This window comes from Paramormyrops kingsleyae, chromosome 10 (assembly GCF_048594095.1).
Source record: "Paramormyrops kingsleyae isolate MSU_618 chromosome 10, PKINGS_0.4, whole genome shotgun sequence".
NCBI lineage: Eukaryota > Metazoa > Chordata > Actinopteri > Osteoglossiformes > Mormyridae > Paramormyrops > Paramormyrops kingsleyae.
Genome location: NC_132806.1, coordinates 16,319,640 through 16,345,538, shown reverse-complemented (window position 1 = coordinate 16,345,538; position 25,899 = coordinate 16,319,640). Strand labels below are relative to the sequence as shown.

The window sequence follows — 25,899 nt, the reverse complement described above, 5'->3', positions numbered from 1 at the left end:
TTCCAAACTGCATGCATAAGTAATAGGACACTGGGCTGTGAATTAGGCAAATGCAGGATTTTGGTGTGGAATATGTCACGCTAGTGAGTGGTGTGTGACCGGCACTGCCTTGGCACGTCTTACTGCGGGAGGGACCTGGAGTACCCAGAGGAGATCACGTCACAGACAGCACATACATGCTCCATACACGCAAAGTACATGGGGGATTCGAACCTCCAACCCTGAAGGTATAAGACAACAGTATCATGCACTGAACCACCACACCACTGGGTCCTGAACTGCTTATAAAAACACCAATAAAATAAATCTTGCTCTCTCTCAAGAAGTGCTCTAGTTGCATGAAGTAAGTGGGTACCTCTTTCATATTGGCTCAGTAGGGTATTTTGTTCTAATTACCTCTACAACTACATTCTAAATATATCCATAATTATTTTGTTTTATGGGATCACAACAGTTCCAACCTTGTTTTGTAACTTTGAATAACGTGTGCCATATAAATAATGCACAACTATCCATCCATTCTCTGTAACTGCTTGTCCTATTCAGGGTAACGGGGGCTATCCCAGGGGCTACGGTGGCAAGGCAGGTACAACTACCCGAAACAGAACAATGCAATTAAAGAGTTTATAATGATTTAATCATAGTAATTATTTAATTCTGCCTCGAAAAGAATAAACTCAAAAAGAATTAGATGGCATATAAGACGTACTGATCCCAAAAATGACAAATGTTTACATTATAAAAGTTCGCTTGCAAATTGCACTTACGTCAATTGGATGCACCTGCTCTGCCCACGCGACTTCGCGGACAAGCTAGGCAGCATCTGATCGTGTGGCGCTTGTTAATTTTTTGGAAATATACTTCAACATGAAAAACACAAGACGTGGAATACTTTCCTGAGACAGGTATACTGTGACTTTAAAATTAATTAAAATACCAAGTTAATAGCTTAATGTAGCAGGAGAAACTATTTATGATTAGCATTTCTAAGTTCCCGGAAGATCTTGCAAGGTAAATATTTGTTTTGGGTATATATTTTGTTCTGTGTGCAGGTAACTTTTCCAGACGCAGAATCCCAGTACATGCCAAATGTGTTTATTTAATGCTTGCAGTTTTTTATAGGATTTTATGTTTTTCTCGATTACCTCTTTATCATTTATATCTCTTTCCTTAACTTTAACTTTCACTTGTGAATTTCAGGTTGATTTTCCTTCGCTGCCTTGTTGTCCGACCTACTGGCACATGCGGTATCATACAGGAATAGAAACTGTTTTAATCGTTGAATTCATTATCCAATAAGAAAATACCATCTGTATTCAGGCAGATCTTGCCAAGATTTACTACATACTAAAAGAAAAACGTAATCCTGTGGATTCTCCAAACATGAGTAAGGATAGCGGTTAAATAAGAAATGGCGCAGGAGCAAAAATCTTAGCCTTACACAGTATAGTTCTGTTGGACTGGTGAAAGTATGGATTGTTCAGCTTTAGTTGAGGAGGGCTTGGATATACACAAAGGAAAGGAGGAAGAAAGAACTGAATTAGATGAAAAAGAAGATAGAAAACAAAATAACATTTTAAGATCTAGTCTGTGTGAGGAGTCTATCTGGACCAGGTCTATTTCTGACTTAACAGTGGGAATGAATAAAATTCCAAGAAAACAACGCCCTGTACAAGCAACCTTCTACTCAGGTGGACAATATGCCTCAAGTTTAGGAGAAACCGCTACAAGTGACAGAGAAGTCAAATGTTGGGAAGCAGAGGGATTAAGCAATATGGGACCTGACCAGATCCAACTAGGGAGGGAAATGCAAGAGGGGTCAATGAGGGTGATGGTAAGAGAGGGAACTGAAGATTGTGTGACAGAAAGGGAAGAACAGGAGGGCATGGAGAAAGAAAGAAGAGATGAGTCAAGTGACATGTGGAAAGCAAGGGATGACAGAAAGGCGAGATGGAGAGTGCAAAAAAGACAGCGACTCAAGGGTAGTGTGGAGGAAGAAAATGAAAAAGAGAGGTTGGAGATGGAAAGAGATGGGAGGAAAAGATGGACCCAAAGGGGAAGCAAGGAAGAAGATCCGCAGATTGCTGAGAATGGAGCAGAGGCGCTGCTTCAGGTGGCCTCCATCCGAAATCCCACAATCTCCCGCATACTTCTGAACTCCTCTTCTTCCTCCACCTCGTCTTCCTTCAACTACTCCTCTGTGGATAGTGACGAAGTCTTCAGTGATGAGGAGGAGACAACCACTAAGGAACAGTGCATAACTAACAAGAAGGTGAGCAACAGTTCAAAGTGCAGCTGGTAAAGGAAGTGTTTGTGTTGAGGGTACGTGGGGGATGCGGAATCCCGTCTGCAACGTCATTGCCGGTGGCACAGAAGTCAGATATGCCCACTGCTTACACCTCAATGGTGGTCACTCTGTCTAGTGTTTGAACATTAGCATTCATCAGTGAGCTGTTCTTTTAAGCTGGTTATTAGCAAGATTGCCCTTATATCGATCTATAGCCAACGGGGCTCATTTTGTGATATAGTTTATTTAGATGTTCTTACTCAAAGCGATGTAACAGTGGTCGAATTTCCCAGCGGCAGTTCACTACACATCAGATTCCATTTCTATTGGAATTATTGAGTGCAGCAATTGTACGTTCACTACATTTATACTAGAATGTACCAGTGATGTTATCTAACCCTGTAAAGATGGAGCTGCAGATGGAGTTGTTTTAACCTTTCTCTTCTTGATTTGCGTGCTCCTTTTCATAACCAAAACCGTAAATATATTTGAATAAATACACTGAAGTTATTTGCATAACTCTTTCAGCGGGAACGGGAAGAAGTAAATGCATCAAATCCCCTTGCCAAGTTTCACCCTTTTGTCATTATTTGTGCTTTTTTTATTCTTAGAAAGAAGATGTGGACTAAGATCGATGTAGAAGGGAGTAGTAGTGTAGCACATATCTGGTTCCTGGGTTTTCTCACTTTACCCGTGTCTCCTGGCAGGCTTGTTCCTGGAGGACTTTCCTGACCATGATGCAATGGTCAGCACGTAGAAGGAGTTCATGGGTACAACTAGCAGGACATCCAGGCATGTACATGTCTCATTTAAGTGCCCCTGAATTAAAGATGCCCCTCCTGTATGACGCTTGTGCATGTGTTCATATAGGCCTTGTTTACACTTGGTTTTAAAATGTGCCATGTGTGATCGAATCACAAGTGGACAGAACTAAATAGAAGTGTAAATGGCCGTGTTGTAATTCGAATGATCAGATCACTTAACGAGGTGGTCTGGGACACTTTTGTAGTGTAAATGCTAAAGTGTCCTGATGCGTCCCTGACAAGGACTTTACAATAACTGTGCGTGAGGCCATTTGACCTGCCAGTCAAGTGACATAACTAGTAACGAAATCTGAACACAGGCGGTCAGCTGGACATCTTGGAAACACATGATGGACACTGGTGTTAATGGCAATGTGACTCGGGTATCCACTTGTGATCCAATCACTCAACATGTGTCTTAACCTCCTGAGACCCTACGTCCTCATATAAGGATATCATTTTTAGTTTAAAACTATTAATTGTTCAAAAAAATAATGTTTGGTTTTTATGATTATGAGGTTCTATGAATCCCAAATAGCTAAAGGAAATAAAACATGCACACCAAACAATAGCCTGGGACTCAGGAGCTTAAAACTGTAAACGGGTGTAAACAGGGCCATAGATGGAGATGGATGAGGGAAAAATGACAGTGTATTAATATGTATCTCACTCCTGTATCTTGCCAGGAAATTTTTGTCCCAGTGAGGGAGGAGAGGTGCTGAAAAAGTACAATGCTGTTGAGAGCTCCTGTCTACAAGCCCTTATGCACGATTCGTTGTGCCGGTTCGTCCCACAGTACTATGGAGTGACCAGCAGAGGGAATGAGAGATACATGCGTCTGGAGGACTTGCTCAGTGGGAAGAGCTTCCCTGTCATAATGGACTGCAAAATGGGTGTTCGGTATGCAGATGTGCATGCAGTGTAGTTATGGAGTCCAAGAGAAGCTTGTTTTGGAGTAAACCTAGAGTCATTCATATTAAATGTATATAGCTTACATCTGGATTAAAATTTATATATAAACTATTCTAGTACATGCTCTAGATGCCCAAGTGTTTAGTTTCATGCCTGAATTATTTGTGTATTTTTCTATGTATGAACATATATATCTATCCTTTTTTTTTTGGTTAGGACCTACCTAGAGAAAGACCTATCAAAAGTGCAGCACAGTGCTTCCTTGCGCAGTGACATGTATTGGAAGATGGTGAAAGTAGACCCAGCAGCACCAACGGTGGAAGAGCACACACTGAGAGCTGTGACAAAGTCGCGCTACCTGCAGTGGAGGGATAGCTTGAGCTCCAGCTCAACTCTAGGCTTCAGGATAGAAGGGATCACGGTACTATGTCTTGACACTTTAGTGTCATGGACTGCTGTTCTCTTATCAAATGTTACTGAACTAGAGATTTTTTGCAGCATCTTCTTATGAAATGAGTTACTACAAAGTCTTTTTGCTTTGCTGTCCTAAAAAGTATTCCCTACTGGTAAGAATGAATATGAAAATGTCTTTTGGGTTGAATGGTTAGGCAATGTCAAAAAAAGGAGATCTAGTTGCATCTGAGTGTGGATTCACAAGCTGATTGAAAATATTTAGTTGTACAAAACAATGGTACTTACTCACTAATAGTTACTTGTAAAAATGTTTTCTTTCTTTTGGCCTGGAAACTTTTTTTGTTGAATGACACAATGAAGTAACGCCTGGGAACTCAATTATCAGAGAACTGGATACTCCTGCAGTATCACTCCAAGACATAACCAACTGATTCAGAGTATCACTGCACCGACAGGAAGCATACAAAGTACTGTCTATTGCAGAAGCAATGTTTGTGCTGCCAGTTCGCAGAGAAAATAGTGTATTTAAGCAAAGCAGCTTGTATATTTATTCCTACATCATACAGTAGCTCCGGACCCCCCGCGACCCAATAGGATAAAGCGGGTTGGAAAATGAATGAATGAATGAATGTTTATATTAAATCTTGTTGTTGTCTCTCCTGTCTTAGAAGGAAAATGGCAAGGTGCTACGTGATTTCAAGATGACCCGAACTCTGGCTCAAGTGACCGACACTGTGTTAACATTCACCAAGAAACAGCCCAACATTCTGGTCAGAGATTCAACCAGGAGAAAAACACCTATTTATTCCTTAAAATAATAGTTTACGGTTGTTATGGTCCCAGTGACTGAGAATAGAGTCTTCAATGCTGCATAATAATTTATCTTTTTGTGTTTCAGAAAGACTACCTCTCCAGACTCATGGCTCTAGATGAAGCTCTGAAGAAGTCTGAGTTTTTCAAGACTCATGAGGTCAGTCCATCTCCAGTGAAAACACCAGCATTGTGCTTATATTTCATGATCACAGTAGAGAAACTGTAGTCCGTGCATGAATTGTGTTTATCTCCTTTCTCCTATTTACAGTACTTTGGTAACACATTCTATGACTGACATGTCTATAAGAGTCTATGAACACATTCATAATACATTATAATGAATTCATAAAGCATTATATGCATGGATAAATATCTAAGTAAAAATGCATAACATTATAGCACTGTTTATATCTTTATAATGCAGTACAAATTCTTATACCGACCATTATAATGCATATAATGCAATAATGAACGTATCTATAGTGCATTATAAATGGGAGTTTCATTTTAGCTTGTGAAGTATAATAATCAACACTATAATGATTTATGATTGTCAGTAAATGCTTTATTAATTCTTATGTTGACCATTATAAAGCATAAATGAGGTATCTATCCCTTCAAGTAAAGTGCTACCATTCTTTATTTCCAAATTTATTCAGATTATTGGCAGTTCACTCCTGTTCATCCATGACCGCAGAAGTAAAGCCAACATATGGATGATTGACTTTGGGAAGACCTTCCCAACTGACTCTGGTCTATACCTCAAGCACAACATTCCCTGGATTGAGGGTAATCAGGAAGATGGATATCTTACTGGCCTAGCCAGCCTAACCTCGGTTGTGAAGGAAGCTCTCCTGGAAGCTGAAAAACTGAACCCGTGCGACTGTAGTACTGACACACAACACGAACTGCAGACGCACTGTGTGTCAGTGACAAAGGATGTCATGCAGGAGATATCTCAATCTGCACCTGCATTCAGTGCTAGGGATACTGTGCTAGAAGAGGTTTTTAGCTGTGTCCATTTGGAGGCCAATGGCAGTAGGGGAGCTTCTACGACCCAAACATCCATTTAATGTATAGATAATCAGGCTCCCTACAATGCAATGGCAGAACTGGATTTCTCACATTCCAAACATGAAATTTTTCCACTTGTTGCAAAAGTGGATAAGGACTAGGAAAAAAAAAAAGTAAAGTAGAGAACATCACTAATGTATAATTTGCAAAGTTATGTTGCATCTGGACAATCTTAAGTGATTTACTGGCAGCTCAGGTATACAGCTTTAAATAAAGTTTTAGCTTCTCGGTGAAAAAATACCTGAAAACCATACTGTAGGAAATCACAGGAAATGTGGGATTGTATGGCCAGGCATTATGGAACTAAAACACAATAAATGTAGCATGAAAACGGACAGTATTATGCAGTGAGTAAAATTTATGCTTTACAAACGTTGTGGGATTTCTTAAACTGAATTTAATTCCAGACCAGACTGTATAACTCTGTCTATTCCAAACTCTTGCAAAATGACGCTTGGCAACAGGTTTTCCTATTGTGGCAGCTGAATATACATGCTTTTAATTAATCTCATCCCTTGCCTGGGCTGTACAAGGGCATGCTGTACAAACCCCCTTCTTGTAGCAATAACTGTTCATTACAGAGTATAATATGTAAGGTAAATGGCAAAGGAAACCATGGCTAATGTATGACTATAAAATCCATTATGATGTAGTATCTGAAACTAATGAATGAGCTGCAAACTCTGTATCATTAGCCATGGGGCAGTCCATGTCTTGTATAACCAGATTAAATGTGCTATAACAATTCAAGTAATTTGACTGAATTCATTTATGTCAGAAATTCTTAACCTAGCTTTCAGCCCCCCCCTTGAGTCTATGCACATTTTTGTTCTAGTACGCCACCTACATGCCAGAAAATATGGTCATGGGCCTTATTAGTTGATCAGGTTTGCAGTTAAGAAAATAATATTCTAGTCTACTACTTTTGTTTTGCAACGACAGTAAAACCTTTTGTGATTTAATTACTGGAGAATGTGTGTAATATGTGAGCCCATACCCAGAAGAAAATTTTACTGCACACAATGGTCTTTTTCTTTTCTTTGTCTCATTAGGAAAAATATTGTCGTCTTATCTGGAGATTAAGGAACTCTGACCTGTTTCTCCTAAACCCCCACTTAGGTGAAATAATGAGCAAAAGAATAATCAATCTAAGGCAAATGATCCTGTTTAGCATGAGTTCTTTTACTGTGCTGAACAGATAAAATACAGTGCTGAGATTTGAATTTGATCACTGAGACAAATTTCTGATTTTGTGCAGGCTCATTTATATGCTAATCAAGATTTCTTTTGGATCTTATCTCAAGAACTGATTATTTCAGACAAATTAAGATCAGTGCGATGAGAGAAAAAATAGCATTTTAAGGGTTTGGGCTGATTGAGATGAGAGGAAGACTGTTTCTAAGCAGCTGAATTAAAAAAGCATGAGAAAATGGGCAAAATCTCATGTAGGTGTTAAATTGAGTTCAGTTATGTCTATAATAAATAGGCTGGACAAAGAAGAGACGTTATTTTTAATTTTCATTTCCTTTGGATATTTTTGTTAGCAGTTTGGATAAATGGTACATTCTGTGTCTTCCCCAAACTGCCTAACAAAGTATATTTGTGTAATGTCTCAGATCTACTGCTGTTCTTATTAGTTAACATCAGTGTGACATAGAGTGATCAGATAATCCATGTTAGAGAGGATTCTTTGAGATTAGCAGGATTTGTAAAATACCATTTCAATTAAAAAGTCCTGGATTTCACTTAAACACTGAGTTCTTGCTGTGTTCTGATTGGTCAGTCTGCTATAACTTTGCATGCATCACAAATGTTAATATAAATTAGCCAGATGAAAACAAACCAGTCAACGCACAAGAAGAACCAAACTAGCCAAGCACAGGAACCACTCAGTTTTTAAGTATTTTGTAAAACCTGAAGTAGTTCAAAGTGTCCTTCCTGATGTGGTCAGTCCAAAACATGGACGCCAGTGGAAGAAACAAGACCGGTCATAATGTCATTTGCAGTTTATTGCACTTTCAATCCTTGGTTTATCATGTAATTCAGGTGCATAGGAACTGGGGGGATGAGTACCCCCCAATATTTAAATTGGCTCCACTTGCCACCCCACCTCCCCCCAATAAATAGACCTTTGCATTTAAATTATTAAGCTGGGAATCCTTGATATACATCTATCTCCCTGAAGAACCTTCTATTCTAGATCATGGTACTATACCCAAGGTAATTTTGTAGATGGCTAAAAATTTCATGTTCACGTTTATTTCATTCGTCACCTGTGAATGTGGAGGAGGGATATGTTACCTTATTCTTATTAAAGCTCCTTCTTGTAAAATGTATCTTTTGTTGCTGTAATTTTGTGTTGAATTAGGATCTTTGCTAGTAATGGATTAGTTAACTATTAGATAGCTAGCCAGCTAACATTACTGTTAGCTAGGAAGCTCTAGGAAGATCTAGGAAACTCACTACAACAGTACAGTGGAACCTCCTTATCCACTGATTTGGTAACCACTGTCTCAGTGTAATTTATAGATTAAATTTTATCATAGGTATGTAACTACACAAAGAACAAGTAATTTATAGTGTTCAGGCAGTAATATTACACCTTACACACCAACACAGTGCAAACCACAATATGGTTTGGTAATTAGTGCTTGAAGTGGGCCTGAACGCAGCGGAACGCTGTTCCGGAACTTCTGTATTTTCGTCTTTTGGGTTCCGCCACTTTTTTCTGCGTTCCGGTACTTACTGAAACTGATCCGACGCAGCGACAGTGGCCCGAGAAAATTAGAGTTCCTGCACTTATTTTTTCGCACTTCAAGCACTGTTGGTAATAATAATAATAATAATTTGTCTTTCCAGATTAGACTGATGACCATGAGAAGATAATGTAGGGAAAATAAACAGTTCAAACATGAAATATGAAAATATCCATGTTCCCCACCTATATTTCTAGTCACAGTCCATTGTGTGAAGTTGCCCCCCGCCCCAACCTGAGCAGTCTAGATCCGGGCCAGGGTGTGATAATCCGCGGCCTCGTGCCTACAACCGAATCACAGCCGTGATATATTGCCGTAATTTTTTCATTGCGCGCCATCTTCCAACGTGCGCCCGCTAGTGACCTACCAGCTCGTTTAGAAACCGGCGGGAGGTTGGCAGGTTGCCACAGTTACCGGCGCCCAAATCACTTTTAACTGCAATCATTCGTTTGCCAACGTCTAGAATCCAGTTAATTGGATAGCAAGATGACTTTCTTTCGAAAGCGGTACGACAACCTCGCGGTGGTAGCTTATATTCACCCAGATGAAGGTAAAAAAAAAAAAAACTTTTTTTTTCCCCCTCCAAGAAACATTTCTGTAATATAACCGATCAAAGAAAAGGGAAAATATTAGCTTTTGACATACAAACATCAGCTGTTGCTAGTTACGAATTAACCAGCTTTAGATGGCTGTACACTAATTTTCATAGATTGTTACGCGACTAATTTTACAGAATAGTTATGCAACATTGTTTTCATATTTAAAGTTGTGTGTTTTAAATCGATTACACAAATATTTATAAATGCATGCAGTTAAGTATAATTGTAGGCTGTGCTACTAGACGGGACTACTATGAACAAACGGTAAAGTATCAACTAACGTTTATCACAATGTGAGTATGGGGTCTAATAGTCGCATGGCAAAAAACATAAAAAAAATCTAACATTTTATAGATGGGAATTTTATAAGCGTGTCAGTGATCCGATTTTAATATGGATTCAACATCAAGTTATGAGTGCGACGAACTTGAGGCTCGACTCTAACACAATGGATGGAGTGTCCATGAAGTCATATCCCATCAAGGAAACTTTTTTAATGTAAATGTGTTTTCTTTACACACGTTGGTCTGATCTGAAATGCTCATTTTAGTGTTACCAGTGCACTATGGGCGCTTTGCCACACCAGGGGGCTGTACTACAAAGCGGCGTTACTGGCTTATCGGGGTAACTTGTCGGATTTAAGGTACCACAGTTTAAATGGACTTCATATTCGTTCCATCGTTACATTTTGCCCAGACTACCTTAAATGCGACAAGTTACCCCGATAGGCCAGTAACCCCGCTTCGTAGTACAGGCCCCAGGTATCTTACTTTTCGTACGGTATTTAAGGTACATCCCATTTCCTATTGCAGGGTTGCCAGCTCTCACGCATCTGGCGTAACACTCAGACTTTCACGCTCACGCAAGAAATCTTACGGCAAATCTATATTATTCTATTATAAACCTAAACTTAAATACATCAGAACCGTTGGGGCATTTTGCAAATCCTACACACTACTTACAATGTAATATAACGATTGCATATATGTAAATGAGTGTGCAGACTCGTCTACGATTAAATCTCACGCCAGCCAGCTAACCAAAGTTGAAAGGGATAGTACCGAAAGTTCCGTACTAAAAGTGCGCTGGAAAAGCGCCCATTAAGTGAGCGCATACGCGCTGAATACGGCCTCTGCAGGGCGGTGCGAGAACTACAGCCCCGATCGACGTCCTCTGCACATGCGCACTACTCTCCAGTTGCAACGAGGCCGCGCCGTCGTTGATACCGGAGAGGTTGGAAAGACGATTTAAAAAAACAAATAACCGCAGATCAGTCCATAAATATTTCACAAATAACCTTTATTCGACCGACTAATCATCTGCTGGTGTCCAACCTGTTTTAAGCTTGTGTTTTTGTATAATATGGCGACAGCGGACGATGCCCGCTATTACAACGGTGAGTGTCCCTGGGTCTTTCTCCTTACTAAAACTAGCAGTAAAATGGAGTTTCCCCGTATCCATAGATTGTGATGGCGTCTCCTTCATCCAGAGAGAGGTCAGGAGCAATGGCAGGCTGCTTGAAGGTAAATCGAGGAGAATCTGAGCCCTGCCTGTCGCTTCAAGCGCTACAGTAAACAAGAAAGTGCGCAAAAGAAGTAATTTAGGCTGTGTATCTGGCTTCGTGGTGTTAGCAGGGCCCCGTTCGCTCCACGGAGTACACGTTGATTTCTATTGTTTCTTTTTAACGCTGGTAGCCTTTCAAACTATAATTTAAACCTCTGTGAGTGACATATTTTTTCACATTAACATACATTTACACAAGATTTACGACCTGGGATTTTAAGTACGTGTGTATTAGGCTGCAAGCTGCGCTTTTTGTCTACATTAATGTAGGGGAACACGTTGTTTTGGAAACGGGATGCTACAGTGTTGATATGAAATTATGTAAAAACGCCCTTATGCAAATATTTTGCCGCCTGTAAGATGTCATTGATATAGGGCTTCAATGTGGAACTTTTGGTTTTAAATGGCATACTGGGATTGGGAAGGATTTATTTTCCCATCATTTTTATTATTCCGGAAAGGGCGTTAACACGGTTTGTTTGCGTTGATGCTGTCCGGTTTGAACAGGAGTGGACTGTGGGTGCTGTATTTGCACTTTCTCTGTTTTGCACTAAATGTATATTCGTCCGTGCTATATGTACGTTGCTGCTGTATACAAAAGAATTTCCCTTTGGAGTCAATAAAGTTAATCTGATTTGTCCTTTGATATCTAATTTAAGGGATCATAGTGTTGTAAACTATTAAGGCTTATGGAGAATAACTTCTATTGGCCAGAATCTATTGCATGTATTGGCACTGGGGGGAGCACATTTTAAAGAATCATTCTTCTTTAGCCATGATACTAAGTCTGATTACCTGGCAGAAATGTGTAATATCCACTTGTCTCAAGGTTTAACTTTCTGCCATATGATGCATCTATATGTAAGTTTTTTTTATGTACAATATCAGCAACTGGAAAAACATCTTGTGGGTTCCTGTGAATGTGCATGGTGAATAAAAATGATTCTGATTCTTGGCTGTTGATACTTAAACATGTAATTTCAAATTCTGTCTTGTCCAGAGCATGACGACAGGGTTGGCGGTCCCCAGTTTCGCAACAGGAAGGGTCGGGGCCCCTTCAGAGGCCGCATGTACAGTGAGCAGGTGGGGCGGCCACGGAATCGCGTGGGCCCCGGGGGAGGCGGTCCGAACCCCAGGACTCGGTTTGAAGACGACGACGGAGACGTGGCTATGAACGACAGCTCGCAGGATGGAACCCCGCAGCGTAGATAGTGAGTACCTGCAGACACCAGTCAATCTTTTGTATGCTTTTTATGGTCATTTTCAGATCGATTTATGCAGTTTACTAATGATCGTCTTCCCCACCCACAGTAATCCCTACGATAGGCCAAACCGCAGGGGGCACAACCGACCTGATCGGGATAGAAGGGGAGGCGGAGGCGGAGGTGGGGGCTATGGAGGTGGACCTGCAGGAGGTGGGGGAGGAGGGGGAGCAGGACGCAAGAACTGGTTCAGGATGACTGTGAGTACAAAAGATTGGTCGTGATGCCCATGTCTGTTAGCAGAATGAGGAACCTAGACTTACTGAGTCCTGTCATTTTCTTTTAAATAGTATCTTTGATACTGATCGTGTAATGTTTTTTTTTCTGGATTGGACCATGTATGGCCTGATCCACTCTCTCAGTTTTAGTAATACGGTGGTCCCTCCTTATCTGCGATTTCACTTTCCATGGTTTCAGTTAATCGTGGTTTGCAAATTTTAAATGGAAAATTTCAGGAATAAACAGTGTAAGTTTTAAAGTGCACGTCATTCTGAGGTAGGTAAGGAGCAGGCACTGATTACAGTGCGTTGCTGCACCCACCACATGATAAACCACCTCAGGGATGAGAACGTGAGTGCAGCCACATGGCAGGTGATACCTCAGCACCACACTAGTCCGAATGGACTAGCGCAGGGGTGTCAGACTGCAGTCCTGGGGGGCCGCAGCCCTGTGTAGCTTAGTTCTTTCCCTGTTCCACCACAAATGATTTAACTCAACAGCTATGTGGTAATTGGCACAAGAAGTTGAATCAGGTGTATTAAATGAGGGGAACCCCAAAAATGTGCAGGGCTCCGGCCCTTCAGGACTGGAGTCTGACACCTGTGGAGTAGTGTGAGATTTTTTCCTGTGGCTTGAGTGCCAATCCTACCACCAACCCCCAAGTTATTCCATGTAAGATGGAGGACCTCCTTACAGGGCTGGACGTCATACCCAGGACGAAGCAATTGCAGGTTAAGGGCCTTGCTCAAGGGCCCAGTGGAGTAGGATCATAGACAATGCAGTATTCTGTGCAGTTTGTAATTCAGTGCAATTTGTATATCTTTAATATTTATTACTCTTTTTATGCCTCACATTGAGTCGAGTTGCATTTTAAATTTAGTTGTCCAAGTGACATTGACAATAAAGATTATCTTTATCTTTACATTCATGGGATTTGAACCAGCAACCTTCCAGTTGCAGACACAGATCCCTAGCCTCAGAGCCACCACTCCGTCGTTCTGAGGGGTGTATTGAAATCTCGCATCGTCCTGGCCGTGACGTGAATAATCCCTTTGTCCAGCGTTTCCATGCTGTGTACGCTAACCACCCATTATCAGATTATGGTATCGCAGTGCTATGTTCAAGTAACCCTATGTTCGTTTATATATTGTCTCATATTGCGCATAGTTTAATCTATAAATTATCATAAGTATGTAGATATAAGAAAAAACATAGTGTATGTATAGGGTTTGGTACGATCTGTGATTCCAGGCAACTGTATTTGTATTTCTGTGCATGACGTCCCTTTGCTGTCCTTGTGACATTAGGGAATCCTCTCCCCTGAAGTGGCTTACCAGTGTCCTGGGTGGTGGTTAATGTAATCTAATGCCCGCTGTACAATTGCACCAGTATGACTCTGATTTTCTGTGTTTTTGTAGATTCCTCACGGAAAGAAATATGAGAAGAAGTGGCTACTGACTGTCTTAAAGGATAATTGTGCCATGCCTTTCACGCCAATTCATGTACGCGGTGACTTTCTGCCAGCTGCAGTTTTCTCTTATCGGCTGTGAGATTCATAGCACATCTCAATCTAACTAACCTTGAAAACATGGATGAGTCCAGTTAATGTTTTATTGGTACGGGGCATGAATTTATAAGTCTGATAAACAAGTATGACTTGAAACCATCCTGAAGTTTAAGATATTGTGAGCTGGCATTGAAACATCAGAATTAGCAGTTTTCGAAGCAGCAATCTTATCGTAAAGGCTGTCAGCGTCATTTAGTAATTTTTTTTGTTGTGTAAAAAGACAAGACTTTCTTAAATTCAAATTATTTCTGTCTCTCTTCAGTATCAGACAGAGGGTAACAAAGTTCAGTTCTATATTGAGGATGCTACTACAGCAAACGCTTTGCAAAAAGTCTCCCGCAAGATCACGGACACTGAAGGCTACAAGGTACTGCTGCATGATTTGAAAAGCTAAAGTTGCTGTTCTTTCAATGGAAGGTTATGTGAGCTTTCCTGACAATGGTAAGCAGCTTCCCCTTTGTTCCCTCTTCCTCTAAGGTGACTGTCTTGATGAACTCTTGCCCACCGCCAGCCTTTATCCAGACAGAACTGAAACCAGAGGACCTGGAGCACTTGAAGGTAAATTTGGACGACATAAAGAATTTTGGGAAAGATTGAGACACTAGATAAGTGACCAGCTTAAATCGTAGGCAGGATTAAAGAATTCAGCAAGTCTGTTAACATGTTATGTAAGCCTTTACCTGGGCTGTCTTTGGCCCTATGTTATGTAATTATCTAAGCCCTGTGTTGTCGTAGTTGAGCCGTACAGAACAGTGTTCTGCCCAGTGTTGTATATTTGTTTTCAGTGTGGAGACTGTTTGTTTGTAAATATCAAGTGTTGCGTACAGAAATCCAATGTTTTCTACATTAGAATTTTGCTTTATTTCTGTTAGTTTGCACATTTACATGAGGCTAAATTTAGATTAGTAATCCCCCCCCCCCCCCCCCCAAAACTAGGTGGTGACATTTTTGTATTGCTGTTTATTTAGATGCCATGCCATGAGGTTTGTTTTTCGTTACAGCAGGTGACCATTTTGTTTAGGCTACTCCTATGGCTAGATTTTCTATAAATACACCATCACCTTCGGCAATGTCCCAGAACAATCTTCTGGTCCCAACATGAAAATGAATAATTGAAGAATTTTATCCTTTTTCATGTTGCACTAGCAAAAAAATGGAAGATGATGAAGAGTCTGGTTTGTTATTTTGCACACGGATGGTTTTTGAATGATGTGAATGAGTAATCCTTTTCTTCTCCCTAGCAATGTATGGCGAAGCGTTTTGACGGCTCCCAGCAAGCCCTGGATTTGAACAGCATTCGTACAGACCCAGGTATGTATAGACCCCGACAGCTTTTCAGTGGTGCTGTCCATCACGCCAAACGCATGAATCCATTGGCGTCTCTTTGTGCTGTGTGCCTTCTAACTCTATCTCAACGTTTCTTAGACCTGGTATCTCAGAATATTGATGTGGTCCTGAACCGGAAGAACTGCATGCAAGCTGTTATCAAGATCATCGAGGAGAACATTCCTGAGGTAAGCTGTCAGACAGCCGGTGCCGTGTGAAATATCTGCTGCTCTTCCTTTGCTGTACTTGATATGATTGTATTGTATTCATTTGTGCAAATATCATACCGGAGCAAATATGAGCATTGTAACTTTTCAAGTGATTTACAACAAACTAGTATGCTATAGTGGCTCAATGAGCAGCAAACAAGCAGAGCAAAATGAATTTTGATACTAAATTTTAAAAAATTGCCATCACTCCTGTTCTCAGTTGCATACAAATGACCTAAAATAGCCGCCATTGGTCACTTCTTGTACCCTGATGGTGCCAGATAGGGATCAGGGCAGTTGTCTAAATTGGGATTCAGAAGACGCTTGTTTGGTCTGGTTTTGCAGACCAAACAAGCCAGTTTGGATTTAGTCTCTCTCTCTCTCTCTCGCTCTCTCATTCAGCTGGTGTGTCTTAATCTGAGCAACAATCGGCTATATAAACTGGATGATTTGGCAGAGCTGATCAGTAAAGCGCCCAACCTGAAGACTTTAAACCTTTCACAGAATGAGGTGAGTGGTGCTGGCATTCTTCTGTGTTTGTAAAGCCACCCCCCGCCCCCCCCCCCCCCCCAAACAGTGTTTTGTTTGCCTCTGCTCACATGTCTGACACCTCTCTCACGGCCTTTTCCTCCTGGGCAGCTGAGGACCGAGCGAGAGCTGGACAAGATCAAAGGCTTCAAGCTGGTGGAGATATGGCTAGACAGGAACCCCCTGTGTGACCACTTCAAGGACCAGCCGAACTACATCAGGTCAGTGCACTGCCCAGGGGCGGGGAGGGCCACTGTTTGGGAGGAGCTGGGCATTGTAGGATGCATGTACAGGGTGCGTGTGTGTGTCTTTGGGGGTCACGAGGTTAATTCGCCACCTCCTTAACCAAATGTACTATATGACCGGCCACTCGAACTCGTAATGTAGGGGCAGATCCTACTTCCTGTGCTCTTATGGAGCGGTGAGCAGGTTTCTGTGGGGAGTGCTTCGCTCTGCCTCAGTGCCACTAGGGGCACTAGAGGTACCTGCTAGGAGGAGAATCAATTCTAGCCTCCAGATCCACACAAGCTTATTCATCTCATTGTAAACTGAAGGTGTGCGTTACATTAATGCACGTATATGTACACATAAATGCACGCTATGCCTCCATTTTAATTGCACTGAAAACGGCACTATTTGGTCCGAGAGGCATCACTCACGAACTGTTCAAAACGGTAATAGTATATTAAGCATATTTATTAACCAATGTTTCGGTTTTACTCTGCACCAATAGTAGCATTTGAATGAAAACCATTGACTGCCTAAACTGATTTTGTTTTTTTCCAGCATTTTAACCTGGTGGTGTTTGCCCGTGTGTGTGTGTGTGCGCGCCTCTGGTTGTCATACTGGTTTTGTTTTTCTTTGTCTGCTTATTGGTTTCTGTTGATTTTTATTTATTTTCTTTCAGTGATTGCAGTGCAGTTGCCATAAAAAGCACATTAATAATGCTTTACATGTCACTCAATTGTAGGATAAAAAAAATTGATGATGTCTAGTCATGAGTTGGTGCAGCATATTTACGCTGATATTTTGTATCTATCAAGAGTCTTAAGGATTACTGAAGAACCCACTTTTCTAAGCTTTTAAGCTTTTGGAAAAGTGAACAAAAATGAAGATGTGGACTTAAAATGTGGAAATTGCAAGAATGAAATCTTTGAAATGTCAAGTTTTGTATACACCTGTGTCACTGAGTTATAGATCTTCTCCCCTCCCCAACTACTAGAATTTGGGGCATTGTAATTGGCCAGTGAAGAAGGCTGGTTAGCCAATGACGGGTAAGATCCCTGTGAGTTTGGGGCAACCTAAGACAGGCACAGTCGTGCATCTGGCCACAACGTAAACGGCAAGCAATGACAAGATGTTAACTCCGGAGAAGACAATGCTATCACATCACACGTCCCTGAGCTGGAGAGGGAGGGGGAAGTTTCCAGCTTGACACACAACACCCTTCAAGCACAGACGACACAACATCAGACTCGTTCAGTATCACAGCCTGAACGTCTCCACTTTTCCCCAATGGGGAGCTCGTCTCCAACATTAACAGCAGATAAGTGGGGAAAGCTTTTAAAATGGAGATTGTTCTGGGAGGTGCTGCCTGCCACAGCTGGTGACTTTGCTGTGATTCAGCCGGGGCTCCCCTCCCCTGACTGAGGCCTTACTGTCACCTTGCTTTGCCCAAAAAAAAAGAGAAACCGACATTTCCTCAGCACCTTTATTCTGTGGATCTCAGAGCATTTCATAGTGGGGTGTGAGATGCCCCGTTCACGCGTACGTGGCAGACAGCTGACATTTTATGCCAGTGTGAACACCTTGCCCCTGAAATGGGTTTCAAACTCAAGCCCTTGAATAATTCCCTTCAAAACTGAGCCACTTTTGTAGCCTTAAATGAAATAATTTTTTTAGGAAATTATAACCCTCCTTTTAACTCAGGGTCTGGGTCCAAAACAGATGCTAGAGCTAGTGAAAAATCTTGTCTATGAATACTCCTGTGATCTATGTTCTGTAGCGAATCTACTCTAATTGGTATAGAAGGATACTGACTAGAACATCATCAATATTTACATCTGAGGACTTCTCATTTTACTGCGAAGCATTCTGGAGTGGCAGCTGCACTGTGCTGCTTTTTCCTTCTGTTGCGTCACTATTCTTTTGTAAAAAGGGCAGAGGGCGTATAGTGCTGTTTCTTCCGCTAACATCTGTCTCTTCTCTTTGAGCCAAACGTATGTTCTAGGCTGGTCTTGATCTCAATTTCAGCACTGCTGTCAATCATGCTGTGGTCGCCGTTGTTTGAATGCGAGTGAGAGTGTGCGGACTTCCGGGCCAGTGTGTTCAAGCCTGCCCAGTTGTGCAGCGCCCAGGCTGCTGGTATCAAGGGCCCTGGCTGTCATCTCAACATTCTCGCCCGTCTTTGCTGTGGTCCTCCGTTCTCTGTGACGATACTCTAATACAGATGACAGGGTTAAATGTGGTGTTCTGTTGTATCTCGAGTTTAAGTCCAGTTCAAGAGGAACCTTTCTCTTCTGCGACTTGCATTTGTGTAGACACCAGTCGCTATGTAATTAGACGGCACTTCCCATATTTCCTAATCTCGGATCTGTCGTAAAGCTCTGTGTTTCTCAGATCTTGAGACTCCGACCCACGTGTGTGTGTGTGTGTGTGTGTGTGTGTGTGTGTGTGTGTGTGTGTATATGTGTGTCTGCGCACAAGTGTGCATGCATCTCCCTTTGTCAGAAGCAGTGCGTAGTGCAGTCATTGTGTTTCTGCGTGTTTGGGGGGGGAGGGGCAGGTAAGTTGGCTGGGTAAGTAAAATGGGGTTGAGCCTGGGGATGGGAGGGACGTTTGAGATGAGGAACCTACTACCACATTGCACTGTTATATGTAAACTTCTGCAGGTTTTTTTTTTTTAACCTCCACATCCACATTATCTGAACTGAGTTTGATGCATTACAGTACAGTAATTATGCAGTGTAAGGTCTTGTTTTTGCTTGGATGAGAAGCTTGTATAGAGAAATATCAGACTATGCCTATATTGTCCTTATTCAAAAGGTAAGTCTCTATTCTTTAGGGCTTTAGCAGCACTGTGTGGTCCCCAGTCTTGAAGCTGAAAGTCACTCTGTTCCTCTCTGTTCTTTTCCTGCTAACGCTGGACAGTGCTGTGCGAGAACGCTTCCCCAGGGTCCTTAAGCTGGTAAGAGAAACTGCTCATGACAAAGGAGGAATGCAAGAGTTTATCACAATGAATTACATCAGATTAGCAAAGCTCTGTGAGATGGGGGCATTTGCGTTTTGTTCTAGGCGAGGCCCTGGATGCTGAGCCATAGGCCCGACCTTGAGTCACATCCCCTCGGAATTTTATATTTTTTTTGCTATTGTAGCCAGAAAATGGGTTAAGATTGTTGGGCAAGAATTGTGAAGTTTTAGATTAAATTTTCCCAATTCTGCAAATAGGGTTATTTCTGGGGCCAGGCAGTTTGTGCTTTGCTTTGGAAATACAGCCTCTGCTCGCTGCCTAGTTCCTGTTGGTCAGAGGAGAGCTAGTCAATCATTAAACCCTGGAGGACAATGTAATGGGAGTGTTTCTTTTCCAGTAAGCCGTGATGGTGTGCACGCTACCAATGACGCCCACTCATTCACATTGAGCTTTTCAGAAATGTGTGCTGTGTGGGTTCGCCCCAGGAATCCTGTTGCTTGCTTTCCCTATAGTACATGGTTTTAAGTGAATCTGATTAACCCTGTTGGCAGCTGCCCTCTCTGTAGTGGATGTTCTGTTGGGTTTCTCATCCACTTTCTTATTGGAATTGCATCCCTCTAGGATGGCCATGACCTCCCGCCTCCCATAGGGTTTGATGTGGAAGCTCCCACCACTTTACCCCCATGCAAGGTAATCTGTGCCTATGTCCTCCTGTCATGACTGGCTATCGCTGGGGGCGGAGAAAAATAACCACTGTCTTTCTTTGCAAATTTAGGGCAGCTACTTTGTTTCGGATGAAATCAAAAGCCTCATCTTGAGATTCCTACAACAGTAAGTGCTTCCCTTGTGAAACAGATGATTAGTAGGACTGGGCTGGTGTCACCATTTTGAATCATCATTAGATAACTCAATATGATGCTGTTTGTAAGACCTTGAGTACCATAAGCACTGCTTGCCTCTCTGTCATATGCTACCATGGGGCTGCATTCACCTGTTCTGTTAATAGCCATCTGGATTCCGCTTCACTGACTCTAGTGCGTGTCTCTGAAGTCCCATCCGCTGCTCTTGCTGACGTGTGGGCATTCAGCTTCAGATTTCAGGGGGGAGAAGGAGTCTCTCTACCAGTGGTGTCATATAAAGATGGGCACGCTATTAAGCTCAGGCTGCTATTAAAATCGACAGTTAATGTAGACGGCTGAGCGTGGCAGTCAATATCACTGGTGGTTTGACCTTTAGGGGGCCAGACCATAAACTGCTGCAGTGGTTGACGTTTCCTGATCTTTTTCGTTTCCTCAGGTATTATAATTGCTATGACTCCGCTGACAGACAGCCCCTGCTGGAAGCCTACCACGATGGGGCGTGCTTCTCCCTGAGCATCCCCTTCTCCCTTCAGAACCCCTCTAGGTAGGTTGACTTCGTCTGTCTGGGGGCCCCCATCTGTCTGTAGCACCATTCTAATGCACGTTTTTTGCCTGCCTTCCCAGGTCGAGCCTTGGGGACTACCACAAGGACAGCCGCAATATTAAAAAGCTCAAAGATCCTAGTAAGTCTGGGTGCTTTTCCACCGCACCAAGTACGGTACTTTCCCTTTTCCATAGACTCTTGGTTCAGTTCCAAAAAGTTCCAGTTCTGAAAGTGCCAAGCCAGCTGGGGATGCTACTTTGGTACTTTGGGGTGGGACGTGAAACGCTTTCTTTGTCGATTGGTTATATAAATAGCCTGCTGCTGAAATACAATACAAAACGTGCCTTGAAAACAGTTGTGAACTCAGAAAATGATAAAGTAAAGACAGAAAAAGTGCAATTTTGGCCGTAGAACGTGTACAACAATAAGATCCGGATGGCATGACAAGTTAAAGTATTTCGTTGAATATATTAATATAGCATGCTGTCCGAGCAAAGTGATCGTGTTGTAATAAATATTGGGGTATTTAAAACAAAAAAATTAGTTAAATTTCTGAAAAACCCGTCTTCGAGCGATTTTAAACAGCATGGATGAAAATGATTATGATTGTCTTAGGGAACGCATGCAGCACTAATGCAAAAGCGGTGGAGGTGAACTTTAAACTGATTTAAACATATGAATCTATAAAAGGAATAATTAAAATTGCAAAGCTTGCTGTTTTTTTTTTCCCTCTCCTATGACAGAGTAACAGAGTAAAAATATTTTAGCAACATTTTTTTTTTATTATTTTATAAACCCCTGCGCTATAATGTCCATACAGAATTGAAAGTAAGAAAAAGCCTTTTTTTAATATAGCTGACCAGCGATGTAAGAATTGCATGTGCATAACATGCAATAAGAACATGTGAAATTTACAAATGAGAGGAGGCCATTTGGCCCATCAGATTAATTTGGGGAGAATTCAACTAATAGCTCCAAGTTTTTAAAATCTTATCTAGCTCTGATTTAAAGGAACCCAAGATTTTAGCTTGCACTACACACACAGGAAGACAATTCCATGCTTTAATTATATATTTTATATGTTTATTAGTATTGCACTTTCCAAGCTGTGTAATATAGTACAGCCATTTTTTCAAATTCAGTACAAAATACCCTGTCATTCTGCGCCGGTACCAGTTTTTATGCCAGTGGAAAACCAACACCTCACAGTACCGTACTTTTGGTACTTTCTCAAAAAACACCATCTCTTCCTCGTTTGAAGAGGTAAAAACAAATTTGTAGAGAACAAATGGAGACGCGGCATTCTTTCTGTTGAGAACCGTTTGTAGAAGTGACAGATTTCTGACAGTGACTAGTATAGGTAATAGGTGGAGAAAGCCCACTTAGTAAAAATGCTCAGCTCTGGACATGTGCACAGCAGAATACTGATATGAAAGGAAGCTCTGGGTCTTTGTCTTGTCATGTACAGTATGTATAATGCACTCCCTTCCTTTTAACCTGCAGCTACACGGTTTCGCCTGCTCAAGCACACGCGCTTAAACGTGGTGGCCTTCCTGAACGAGCTGCCGAAAACCCAACACGATACTGCATCCTTTACTGTTGATGTCAGCACTTACACTGTGAGTAGCTGGATCTCTCTTCCTTTGTGTCCCTCTCTCTCTCAGTTCAAAGGTTTATTTTTTTGTATTCTATTTACAGAACACGTTACTGTCATTCACGGTCAGTGGGGTGTTCAAAGAAGGTAAGATTACATATGTTCTACTGTGAAACCTTATCTTGTTTTCTAGTAGTGCCCTACTAGTCAGCATTTTATTTTTTTTGACCTCTGATAGGGTTGAAATTTGCTCCTCTTGTCTTTCAGTGGATGGTAGATCTAGAGACGCTGTCAGGGCATTTTCCCGGATCTTCATCGCAGTACCAGCAGGGAATGCAGGGTAAGTGACCTTGTTCACTTCTACAGCGGCCTCACATCTCTGCCGTGTTACCTACTGCTACTGTTTTTGACTTTGAGACATTCGGTTATGTAAACACCATAGAGACTCGGACCTCTGTTGCACGGAGGCAGCTCGTGCTATTTGTAGGGCTCCCATGGATCATTAAAAGTCATGATATCCAAATCATGGTGCTATTTGTCATTGTGAGATGTCTATTGACTGATTTGAATAATAAAACCAGAATATTATTGTTGTAGATTGGTGTTTCTTGGGTTTTATATTTTGTGTTCCTCTCTGGGTCCTCTAACATTGGTAAGAAGTGGACCAATTTCAACTAAAATGGCAGGAGCTACTCTTTGCTGCTCCTACTGGATGAAGTGCAGCAAAGCAGCAGCAGTCAGACCGGCTCGGCCGCATTCAGTATTAATGGCGACTCTGAAAGCTGCAGTCCCGTGGGCTCTGCTAGCAGTGTAAATCGTTGCCCCCAAGGAGATTCGATTACAAATATTTTGAGAACCACTTGATGCATAGAAAATCTTTCATTTCTACCACAAATCATTTCAATGTATAGATTATTCAATTATTTTGACCTAACCTAAATTCAAACCATTTTAATGTCACTAAAATTTTCACAAATATGGCCATGGGAGCTGAATTACACATTATTAATGGAATATAAGATAGGAGAATCTTGGAACATAGAATTTTATGGTAATTCTTAAACAGGGAGAACAATGGTCAAAAGTGCCAACTACTGAACTGTACAGAAAACAAACACACAAAGGAAGTCCTGCCTGATTGGTTGCTTTCACCTAGGCTGACTAGTGGTACATTGATGAGGAATTTAGCTGGTGGCGAAACTTGCCGAACTTGCTGATATAGATTAATGGAATGACTCAACATTCCTTTTTGTTCTGTGGAAGAGAAAAGTTTTCATAATGAATTATATGTTGCAGGCCAGTATTTGCGGCCACTTTATAAGTGGTGAATGAGCTGATGAAATCCCTCATCCTCCACTATGGAATGTATGGCTCAATAGCCAGTGCAATCATCTCCATTATTTTTGTAGTCCTGTCTTTAGCTCTGGTGCTGCTAACTTTTTAAATTGATCTATTTAACTAATAAAGTTAAAATATTAGCCAGCAATACTGGTCAAGATTGACCAACCAGACTGATGCTGGTATCTTGATCTTATAACACATCAGTCGATGCACAATATCTCAACATATTAGTATCTCGGAGGCTAGCATTACTGTTTTATTTTTTTTAAATGAGGTTCCTCTGATTCCGTGTATGCACCTTTGGGGGAAAGAACTATAGATAGAAGATGAGATCTAGTGAAATTGGTATTGCTATATTGTTTTAAATAGAGCTTCCATTGAAAACAAGTATCCATGTTTAATTTCTGTGCTGATATTTGAATAAACAAACTGGACATTTCAGTTTGTGTGGGTTAGTCCTGTTGTGGAATATTTTTTTTCTTTTGTGGTTTTGAAAAAGGTATTTAAAAGAATAGCATTTAAATTGTGCAGCAACCCTGATTTTCATTACTATTTTGTGGTAATGATTCCATATTTGGGAGGCTTCTGTGATCTCTGCACTTTTTTTGAAAGCATTCAGCTCGATTGTCATCTTTTGCGATGTTTTGTCCCCCAGGCTTTGTATCGTGAATGATGAGCTGTTTGTGCGGAACGCCACAACGGAGGAGATCCGGAAAGCATTTGCAGCCCCTGCCCCAACACCGTCCAGCAGCCCTGTGCCCACCCTCTCTGCCCCTCAGCAGGAAATGCTCAGTTCCTTCTCCCAGAAGTCGGGCATGAACCTGGAGTGGTCCCAGAAGTCAGTAAAACAACCATTTAGTTTGTTACATTTGTCGGATGCTTTGTGACTTGCGCTTTGGCCAGACTCATTACACTGCCAGGTTAGGTACTGTAGTATATAGCTAGAAAACACTTGATTTTATTTCAGTCTGTGTTTCTATATGCTTTCATAGGTGAAAGTCAGCTGTAGTTTCCAAAATATACTTACTGAACATTGAACAAAATCAAAGTTTCCTTTTCATCCCACTCTTATGCTACCCTTAAAATCCTAGAGTGGAAAGTCCCCTCCACTTATGCATCTGAACAGTACAAGAATATACTGCAGTAAATCATTTATTTACTTATTTATTTTTAAGGTGTTTGCAAGATAACGATTGGGACTTCAACAGAGCTGCTGAGATCTTCACACAGTTGAAGGTGAATTAATCTGATTTTGTTCTCAGAATCTTGAGTGAACTAAGTGAACCACTATTTAATTTTGTTGTTGACTGTGTACTTCAGTCTTTGCTGATTCTTATTGTACCTCTTCTTTTTCCCAGGCTCAGGGGAAGATCCCAGATGTTGCTTTCATAAAGTGAAAAGGGAGAAATAAAACCGATTGTAAAATAACTGAACTGTGAGATGTAATCATACCAATTTGTTTTTATATGGATTTGCTTTACTGTTTTGTTTTTATTCTAGTTATCTTTTTGTCTAATTGTCCAAACATAGGAAACCTGACTACTCCCAAGTCTGGAGCTTTGTTTTTTTATATATATATATATATATATATATATATATATATATATATATATAAAAATCTAGTAATACAACATGATTATTAAAGTAACACAGTAATTTGAATAAATGATTGGTCTCTTGTTTTTTGGCTTTCAGTCTGCATTTTTAAATGTATTTCAGTAAATGAACTGGTACTTGTTTAAAATGGCAAAGCAACAAGTGGTTTATTTGCATTGAAGTTTACTAATGAGCAATAGGTACAGGTCCTAATACCAAGAGAATCCTGATATTTCCTTACTAATGGGTATTGGGCACAAATTGCGTTAGTAATATAATCAGGTCACTTTTGGCAATGGTTTCTTGGCTTGAAGATAATGTGATATGTGGAAATGTTTGAAAATCATTACCTGAACTGCTGAGCTACATATTGCATAAAGTACATTTCAGAAATCCGTCTTCGGAAGTGGAACACAAACACACATAACGTTAATTACTGTTA

At 41.1% G+C, this 25,899-nt stretch overlaps 2 protein-coding genes across 7 annotated transcripts; both read left to right on the top strand.

The window, feature by feature from the left end:
• The first annotated feature begins 785 nt into the window (after window positions 1-785).
• LOC111834618 (inositol-trisphosphate 3-kinase B) lies at window positions 786-7,053 on the top strand. 2 transcript variants are annotated; one of them, XM_023794127.2, is made up of 8 exons: window positions 786-905; window positions 1,201-2,272; window positions 2,995-3,079; window positions 3,777-3,990; window positions 4,219-4,423; window positions 5,085-5,186; window positions 5,315-5,386; window positions 5,889-7,053. In XM_023794127.2, exons 2-8 carry the CDS (start codon window positions 1,472-1,474, stop codon window positions 6,300-6,302), a joined length of 1,893 nt encoding a protein of 630 aa, XP_023649895.2. In that variant the 5' UTR covers window positions 786-905; window positions 1,201-1,471; the 3' UTR covers window positions 6,303-7,053. The 2 variants fall into 2 exon arrangements, with proteins under 2 accessions (XP_023649895.2, XP_023649903.2); XM_023794135.2 differs by having other exon boundaries at window positions 786-1,011.
• Window positions 7,054-9,418: 2,365 nt separating this feature from the next.
• nxf1a (nuclear RNA export factor 1a) lies at window positions 9,419-25,543 on the top strand. 5 transcript variants are annotated; one of them, XM_023794353.2, is made up of 22 exons: window positions 9,419-9,609; window positions 11,122-11,181; window positions 12,222-12,432; window positions 12,533-12,683; window positions 14,121-14,204; window positions 14,532-14,636; window positions 14,747-14,827; window positions 15,511-15,580; window positions 15,695-15,783; window positions 16,207-16,314; window positions 16,444-16,553; window positions 19,483-19,519; window positions 20,144-20,212; window positions 20,298-20,353; window positions 20,819-20,926; window positions 21,007-21,065; window positions 22,430-22,545; window positions 22,625-22,667; window positions 22,788-22,860; window positions 24,517-24,699; window positions 25,037-25,097; window positions 25,220-25,543. In XM_023794353.2, exons 1-22 carry the CDS (start codon window positions 9,546-9,548, stop codon window positions 25,256-25,258), a joined length of 1,977 nt encoding a protein of 658 aa, XP_023650121.1. In that variant the 5' UTR covers window positions 9,419-9,545; the 3' UTR covers window positions 25,259-25,543. The 5 variants fall into 5 exon arrangements, with proteins under 5 accessions (XP_023650121.1, XP_023650140.1, XP_023650147.1 ...); XM_023794379.2 differs by lacking the exon at window positions 9,419-9,609 and adding an exon at window positions 10,833-11,054 and having other exon boundaries at window positions 11,148-11,181; XM_023794372.2 differs by lacking the exon at window positions 11,122-11,181 and having other exon boundaries at window positions 9,420-9,609.
• Window positions 25,544-25,899: the final 356 nt, after the last annotated feature.

Coding starts and splice junctions, on each gene's coding strand:
- nxf1a (XM_072717418.1), top strand. CDS start 11,037: ATGCCCGCTATTACAACGGTGAGTGTCCCTGGGTCTTTCTCCTTACTA. Junction 15,581..15,694: donor CAGCATTCGTACAGACCCAG/GTATGTATAGAC, acceptor AACGTTTCTTAG/ACCTGGTATCTCAGAATATT. Junction 22,546..22,624: donor TTGATGTCAGCACTTACACT/GTGAGTAGCTGG, acceptor TTCTATTTACAG/AACACGTTACTGTCATTCAC.
- LOC111834618 (XM_023794127.2), top strand. CDS start 1,472: ATGGATTGTTCAGCTTTAGTTGAGGAGGGCTTGGATATACACAAAGGA. Junction 3,080..3,776: donor ACAACTAGCAGGACATCCAG/GCATGTACATGT, acceptor GTATCTTGCCAG/GAAATTTTTGTCCCAGTGAG. Junction 5,187..5,314: donor AGAAACAGCCCAACATTCTG/GTCAGAGATTCA, acceptor TTTGTGTTTCAG/AAAGACTACCTCTCCAGACT.